Source organism: Nanorana parkeri, unplaced genomic scaffold, assembly GCF_000935625.1.
Source record: "Nanorana parkeri isolate BGI_ZX_2015 unplaced genomic scaffold, ASM93562v1 scaffold1267, whole genome shotgun sequence".
NCBI classification, from domain to species: Eukaryota; Metazoa; Chordata; class Amphibia; order Anura; family Dicroglossidae; genus Nanorana; species Nanorana parkeri.
Window position 1 is genome coordinate 239,720 of NW_017307535.1, and position 8,833 is coordinate 248,552.

Here is an 8,833-nt window from a genome sequence, read left to right on the forward strand (position 1 = left end):
AAAAGAAACGAAAGGGGGGGGGGGGGGGGCAGAGAAACTCCACATTCATGGACTCTAGTTTGGAATGGGATGTCCACCAAGCTGATATAGGTGGGATGGTCAGGTGTCCACAAAGTTTTGATCAAAAAGTGTTTATAAAATAATAATATTAAGTCTTGCTCTTTTTTACCATGTGCAGTCACAGGCTTGTAAGAAAGAGTGAGGATAAAGGTGCCCATACACTGCACGATTCTCGTACGAGAATCGCGGGAAATCCCGCGATCGTACGAGAAACGTGCAGTGTGAATGAAGACTTGCGACCGTTTCTACTGTACGGTCGCACGTCTTTTGTCTAAGGAGCACGCTAGAAAACCAGCCGAAAATCTTACGATTTTTGGCTGGTTTGAACGGTGCTCGGGAGACAAATGCCGAACAGGGGGAGCTCCCATTGGGGGAACCATATACATACATTACTAAAGCTGAGGCTCCCAGACCCCAATGGCAGTCGGGAGCTTCCGAATGCAGCTCAGAAATTCGGATCCCGAATGCCATGAGGTCTGGGAGCCTCATCTTTAGTATTATATGTACAGTATATACTGTATATGGCTCCCGTGTTGCCGAAATGAAAATTCATATTCGGACCCAATCGGATGCATTAAACTTAAAAACACATCTGAAGAGTCACATGTCTGATTCAGTTTAGTTTCTGAACGAAATTCAGACGGGATCCGAAATTCGGATTCGGACACATTCAGATGCATTGGGATTTAGAAATTCGGATGTGTCCGAATTTGGGAAAATTCGTACGAATTTTGATTCGGGATGAAACGCATCGCACATGTCTAGTGAGGACCATTGTCGGGATCAAACTACATTGTGTCACAGAAAGTACTATGTCACACCGACATTTATAGCCAAGACTTATGTTTAAAGGAGAACTATGAGGTGAGTGCTTTTCACTCACCTCATAGTTCTAGCCGACCTGTGACAATGAGACTGTCACAGGTCGACTCAGTAGATCGGGAGGTGAGCGAACACATACCGGCGTTCGCTCACCTCTCGATCCTGTCACGGCTCTCTGCCGTGACAGGGGAGTGGCTGGATTCCCCCTCCCCGCTCCGATCCGCCAGCGCTGACTGGCGGAACGGACGGGGGAGGGGGCGGGTACAGCTGGCTCTGCCTCTAGATAGGCAGTGCCAGCTGTCAGTCACTCAGCTGGACGGATCCAGACATAATTGTCGGGATCTGCTTCAGCTGCGGCGTCTCAGTATACCGCGTGCTACAGCTCGCAGTTTACTGAGCTTAGGGTGACGGGAGGACGCTAGTTTGTGTCCTCCCGTTACCCTATGGAGAACTATGGGGAAAAGCCTTAACCCCATAGTTCTCCTTTAAATGACAGCGTCTGTTGTAGGCCCTTCTACCCGAAGTGGTTATTGCTGATGATTAAAACGTATTTCTTAAAACTCCATACGAGGCAATGATGTGTAGAATGCAGGAACTCGATGACCAATGAGATTTAATGAGGGGCATTTTTATTATTAATAAATAAAAATATCTCATTCTTGATTATTCACAATACGTTGTTCTTGATATCTTGATACATTCCAATAATCCCTCGGAGTTCCCAAATTTCAGGAGCCCCCTGGGATTGGAGCTAGCTTGAAAGAATACACAGGGCAGCTATCGCTTGACCTCCTTCTGGAAGGGGTTGAACAATGGCTGGCCACGTGTTTTCTGTTCTGGTTGCCTTTTGGCATAAATATTATTTTTTAGGTGACTGTCCTAGAAGAAGTTTGCAGATCAGAACTTCTATTCTGCATACTTCTTCCAGATCAGTGTCTCAGATCAACCCCAATGCATGCACCCATTGGATCTGCATGATATCCGGTGAAACGGGGAGATCAGCAATGGCGGCTCACATATACTGTATGTCCCATTGGCAGGATTCTGTGTAAACGTTGATATAAAAAGCCAAAAGTGGGGTCTTTTAAATAGGAGAGTTCCTTAATTATGTTCCTTGCAGCTTTGCACTGGCGGCAGATGAAGTGCCCAATTGCAGCCACATGCAGTGCTGTTCCCCAAGCGCCCCTTGCCTCCGAATCCTTATATGAAACCTGTGAACATTGTGTTCCTAATCAGTAATTGGCTTCTTCAATAGACATAGGACAGTGGTCCGTCTGTATATGTACACGCCTGCGATCACCCACTCGGAGGTTGTATAGTTATCCTTAAAAATAGTACTAGTGCTTTCTATTTAATATCTGTACAGTGTGTGGTGTATTCCAAAGCAGCAAATCCAAAACCACCTTGTAGCAGATTGGATGGTGTAGCTTGCTACATCTTTTTTGCCCTTTGTATCTTGTGATTCAAAGAGAACCTGTCACCAGTGATCTTATACTTAAAACAATGTTCCTAAAAAATCAAAATGTGGGTCCTGTTTATTGGTGACAGGTTCACTTTAATCTGTTGATGACGGCCTCTATTTTCTGGGAGTCTGCTGGCGATATCTTGTATTTGGTTCTATTCACGGATGTGGTTTTTGTTTTTTTGGTTGTACATCTTTATGTTCATGTTTTTCTTCTCCTGTTTTAATGCTGTGAATACAGACTGATCTCAATTTGCACTGCAGTAATGATTAATAAAAATCTAAAATACAAACACCTTGTCAAATGTCTTCTTTCTATCCACCTTCTTTGCTGACATAGTAAATAAAGCAAAAGATAATAAAACACTCGAGTTTAAACTATGTATAGTTGTTTTACTCTGTAAAATAGAACTCATAATATGTGCTCAGCACTTTAGAGACCATCGAACAATTCACAACCTTTAAAGGAGAACTATGAGGTGAGTGCTTTTGCCTCGCCTCATAGTTCTAGCCGACCTGTGACAATGAGATTGTCACAGGTCGGCTTAGTAGATCGGGAGGTGAGCGAACACATACCGGCGTTCGCTCACCTCTCGATCCTGTCACGGCTCTCTGCCATGACAGGGGAGTGGCTGGATTCCCCCGTCCCCGCTCCGATCCTCAAGCGCTGACTGGCGGAACGGATGGGGGAGGGGGCGGGTACAGCTGGATCTGCCTCTAGATAGGCAGAGCCAGCTGTCAGTCACGCAGCTGGGCGGATCCAAACATAATTGTCGGGATCCGCTTCAGCTGCGGCGCCGCGGTATACTGCGGCGTCTCAGTATACCGCAAGCTACATCTCGCGGTATACTGAGCCTAGGGTGACGGGAGGACGCTAGTTTGTGTCCTCCCATTACCCTAAGGAGAACTATGGGGGAAAACACTGACCCCATAGTTCTCCTTTAATGCCTCTGAAGGAGTTTACAATTAAAGGAGTTGGAAAGTCCCAGCATATCCTCTCCTGTTATAACGTCAGCATTGTAATAGGAATACATAGTAGAGTTTAAGGATGCACCGATACTGATACTAGTATTGGTATCTGTGCTGGTGCCGAGTATTTGGGCGAGCCCAAATGCTCCGATGCCTAGCCCGATACTTACGGTATCAGGAAGCCGGGCAACAAGTCATTACATGCTGCTCGGCTTCCTGATTGGCCAGGAAGCCGGCTCTATGCTCCCTCGTCCCGCAGCCTCTTCTCCCCCCCGGGCTCCGGCGGTCTAAGTACCCATGATTCCATCACATGTAATACAGGTCTATTAGATGTGAAGACGCTGAGGGACATACCACAGCTGGAGTAAAGGGGTGAGTGGTCACTGTTGCAGAATAAAGGAACGAGTGGTTATATCTGGGGATGCACAGATATTTCCATCGGTATCGGCGCTGAGTGGGCAAGTACTTGTACTTGAACTTGACGAGGGAGCATAAAGCCGGCTTCTCGGCCCATCAGGAAGCCGGATACCGCGTCATTACATGGTGCCCGGCTTCCTATTTGGCCAGAAAGTCGGCTCCATGCTTTCTCGTCACCTAGTGACAAGGAGCATAGGGACGACTTCCCTGCTAATCGGGTGGTGAGTCTTACACGCCGCCCGGCTAATCAGGAAGCCTGGTGGCGAGTCATTACACGCCGCCTGGCTACCTTAATGGGCCAAACTTCTAGATGGATCTGGTTATTTGGGGCGGGAGAGAACTTATGGAAATTCAGTATAGAAATACAGATTTATTGTTAGGTTTTGAGATTTTTTTTTTCTGACCACATTTCTTCCTCGAAGATGCTGGTTCACCATCATCATTCCAGGTTTTAAGAATGCGTTTCTAAACCAAATTGTAGCGGTTTCGGCGATCTCAGTTGTTTTCTCTGCTTGATGGAGGCCAATAACTTGACCCTTTTGAAACAGAGTTACATCTTCTCCATGACCACAGGAAATGTCTTCTGACATGGTGATTTAAGAAATGAGAAGCTGCTCATTGCATCAGTTAAGGTCCAGTAACATGTTGTCAGAGGAAACATATTAATCGCTGCAGTAATTATCCAATGGAAGGCTCTGACCTACTTGCTTAGCTAAATTCAGGTGGTGACTTTTTATTTGCCTAAGTACTCTGTTTGCTGCTTCACTAGGTGCAGGAAAAACCTGCCTGGACCCTTCCTGGGTGCCCCCTGCCTCATGCATTGTTTACTACTGCAAATACCAGTTGAGCTTGTCCTCTTAACTATATGTATGTGTGTGTGTATATATATATATATATATATATGTGTGTGTGTATATGTATGCAGTGGGGATTGAAGCCTGATCTTAGTTTTGTAGTACATTGAAGGCTTATCTTAATGCATGCATTGAGGTTGAGCTGAGGCTTGTAGTGCATGCATTGGGGCTGGTCTGAGGTATGAAGTGCATGCAATGGGACTGATCAGAGACTTGTACTTCACATATTGGGGCTGAACTGAACTGTTGTGCATGCAGTGGATGTGATCTGAGGTTTATTGTGCCTTGGGGCTGATATGAAGCTTTTAGTGCAAGCATTGGGGGTAATCTGAGATTTATAATGCATGATTTGGGGCTGATCTGAGGCTTGTAGTACATGCACTGGGGCTGATCTGAGGCTTGTAGTGCATGCACTGGGGCTGACCTGAGCCTTGTAGCACATGCACTGGTACTATTCTAAAGGGCTTGTAGCACATGCACTGGGTCTATTCTAAAGTGCTTGTAGTACATGCACTAGGGCTGACCTGAGCCTTGTAGCACATGCACTGGGGCTATTATAAAGGGCTTGTAGTACATGCATTGGAGCTGAAGATTTGTGTATGCACCAGGTAATTAACTTTTGCACTCATAGTTGTACTGTTAATGGCAAGTTACACTCATTATGATGAATAATGAGTGTAACTTGCCATTAGCAGGATGACTGAGTGTAAAAGTTGAAAATGAACAAAGACTACAATGCACTATTGTTCACTGGCACGCCGGTTGTCTAATGCTTGTGGACAAGACACTTAATGTGGAAAAGTTTGCTGACTTCTGGTGAATGTGGACTTTGACTCCATCTGCAATCACTTTGAAACGCCTGGATTTACCTAGTTCAGGGTACTGGATGTTGCTAGCTCAGCTTTCTAATATTTCCAGAGTCAGACACAAGAACAATGTGACACAAAGTAGCTTTTCGTACTAAACAATTATACAATTCTCCTTTTAGGGCATAGTTTGGAGCTCTGGTTATGGGTCAGTTTGCTGTCTATGTCCCTTTTGGGCAGATTTCTGTTCTGGAAACCGAACAGGAAGTGAGAGGACTTCCCTACTTAGTTATCAGTGGCACAAGTGTCCCCAATGGAAGGCTTCCCCTTAAAGGAGAATTATGAGGCAAGTGATTTTCACTTAGCCTCATAATCTGAGCCAACCTGTGACAATGAGACTGTCACAGGTCGGCTCAGTAGATCGGGAAGTGAGCGAACACATACTGTCGCTCGCTCACTTCTCGATCTATCCGTGCAGAGAGCACGGCGCCCTGCAGGCAGTTTGCCTACATACAGGTGAAACTCGGAAAATTAGAATATCGTGCAAAAGTTCATTTATTTCACTAATGCAACTTAGCCGTCTACCAGGAGATTTTGGAGCACTTCATGCTTTCTGCCACAGAGGAGCTCTATGGGGATGCTGACTTCATTTTCCAGCAGGACTTGGCACCTGCCCACACTGCCAAAAAATTTCTGAAATTGTGGATCTGGGTTTTGATGAGCTGTAAGCCATAATCATCACAATTATGACAAATCACGGCTTGAACTATCTTGCTTTGCATGTAATGAATCTATCTCATATATTAGTTTCACCTTTTAAGTTGCATTAGTGAAATAAATGAACTTTGCACGATATTCTAATTTTTCGAGTTTCACCTGTATGTAAAATGTACAGAGTGGTAATTTACACAGACTGCTTGCAGAGCACAGAGGGGGCATTTCAAAAGAAGCCACGAGGCGATGAAGAGGACAAAATAGGTACGTTTCTCTTTTCCTATTAGGGAATTACATATGCCTGCTTCATATACGCTCAGTGTACATTACTGGCATATGTTTTTTTTGGGTTTTTTTTAAATACCTCCCCCAAGGTAGAAATGGGCTTTAAAACGGTGAAAAATCACACCAGATATCACAAATATTTTAATAACCCGGGTTGATTTATTTATAAAAGATGAAGAAAACATGAACATAGTCGAAAAAACAAAATTCTCCCTTCAAAGGCCACTAAATCTGGAGGTTAGCTGTGAAGTTAAATACATTATTACTGACACATCCATAATAGGAATATTGAATCTATCTATAAACGTGATTATAAAGAGTGAAGGTCTCTACAGCTCCGTCTTCAGGAGAATCTTGGCCTTCTTCATGTTCTCGAAAACTGAAAATAAAGAGGAGTCAAAGTTAGTAGTGTATGATAACAGCAAAGCAAAAAAAAATACTTTCTTAAAGGACAGGTCCGCTTTAAGGTGATATTGAAGTTAAAATTTAAATTATAGTGGGGGGGGGGGGCTGAATCCCCATGGGGTTTTATAACTTTCAGGAGTTTTAGGTGTCAGATCTTCCCACTAAAGTTCCAGAATGAAGTGAATGATCTACGAGCACACCTTCTTATGCTGATAGGTGGGCTGAGATGGGAACTGCAATGTATCTATCTCACTGCTGAAGTCCCTATGGTACAGGAGGAGCTGGTGGACAATCACTCAATATTGGGGAACTGTATTCTCAGATGGAGAAACCTGGAGCTCTCCTCAACGTCCATTGCTTTCTGGTTTAACTGTGCCATCTGCTGGTGGATGTTGCAGGCCATAAAAATACATAAGAGGACAGATGGACCTAGAGGTACAGGGACCTAGAGGCAAAGCTCAGACACTTCCAGGTAGTATGGGAGATTGGTGCTAAAAAATTTCCTACACATTCCTGTTGGCCCATCACTACGATAAGCCACACTGGCCAAGACAGGGAAGGAGCGGGCAAGCGTAAGCACCATCAGAACGATGTCTTTCAGTTTTGGATTCCATACAAATATATTTATTCCCAGATAATTTTTTGTACAAGTCATTCTGAATTAAAAAAGCTGGTTGGATGACCAGTGAAACGTCTTCAAGAACTATACAGCAAGTCCAGTTGCCTTGACTTATTTTTTACATACAGTATATTGCGTGGGGAACTTAACAGCCTCTGTTAGCTTTATATGGCTGTGTACTCATTTGGAAGACTTCACTTTCTGTCTTTTGATGAGTGTCGGAAAAAACATCAGGTCAGAAGACACACATGCAAGTCCTTAGTCCTCACCAACATTTCCCCACGATGGTTGTGTATGCAGATGATGGAATGTGAGCGTGTCCATGCCCCAAGTTTTGGTGAACTAACGTGTTTGTTTTGCATCATTCTAGTCTCACTTCCCTTTGTTTTCATTTGTGGAGAACGAAAAGATTTTAGAGAAGCAGCAGAGGCTTCTATGTGACCACAAAATGGAATGCTCCACCAAGCACAACATTACAAGCTTTTCTTTACCAACCGCCCCCCAACCCTGCGCCTTCCTATGGGAGTGACCAGGACGGGCAAGGACCCCTTATGCACTTACGCAGTTCGATGTCACTGGGCTCGTAGGTGTAGCGGTGGTTGGAATATTTCCCGGGAATATCGGCTCTGACCACGAGGGAGGGATCTGGAATACATAAGATACAAATAAGATACAACATCATGTATTAGAGTACAACAAGACTCATACTATACTGATATCATTATTCATCATTTCACTGGTTAGTATCTTTGTTGGTAACATTGACAGGGCCGGATTTCCCACAAGGCCAACCAAGGCCCGGCATTGGGGCAGCAGGCAGTAGAGGGGCGGCAGGGGTGTGGAATTCCTATCTCCCGATGCCCGGGCGGAAAGTTGTTTTCTACATTTAGTCTTGCTTTGGGCAAGCAGAGCTAAATGTACAGCGGGGAAGCTGCCACTTGTGTGGTATTTCACATGTTTATTCCCTCATTGTAAAATATTCAATGATTATAAGCAGTACCCATCTGTATAACGTATGCTTTATTAATTTTTTATTTAATTGATTTTAATTGTACAAATTTTAAAAGACATTCAATGGTGATTTCAGTCAACCGCACTGAGATGGGATCGCACTGAGATGGGATTAGAATTTCTCCGATCCAACCCAGCAGGAAAAATCAGATCACTTTCACCTAAACTGCCACATTTCCATGGTCTGCAGAGTTTTTCCATTTTCAATGAGATTTTTCAATGAACAATATTGAACATGTCAATTTATTGCCCAGTTTTATCTTAACCCATTTCAGTTCTTACACACCAATACTCCTGATGGACCAGAACAATTGTAAAATGTAAACTACGGGCCAGTTTTTTTAGTAAAAACTTTGTAATTACTTAAGATAAAGTAATACATGCATTTTTTTTATGGGGATATGGGGAA

The 8,833-nt window shown here is 44.0% G+C and overlaps 1 protein-coding gene across 1 annotated transcript in view; it reads right to left on the reverse strand.

Moving 5' to 3' along the window:
- Positions 1–6,543: 6,543 nt before the first annotated feature.
- Positions 6,544–8,833, reverse strand: part of LOC108797374 (anterior gradient protein 2-A-like) — a 12,981-nt gene continuing 10,691 nt past the window's right edge. The window contains exons 7-8 of the mRNA XM_018568961.1: positions 7,975–8,058; positions 6,544–6,768 (exon numbers count right to left, since the gene is read on the reverse strand). Of these exons, the coding sequence (XP_018424463.1) occupies positions 6,719–6,768; positions 7,975–8,058 (134 nt within the window). The 3' untranslated portion in view covers positions 6,544–6,718. The remainder of the gene's footprint in view (positions 6,769–7,974; positions 8,059–8,833) is intronic.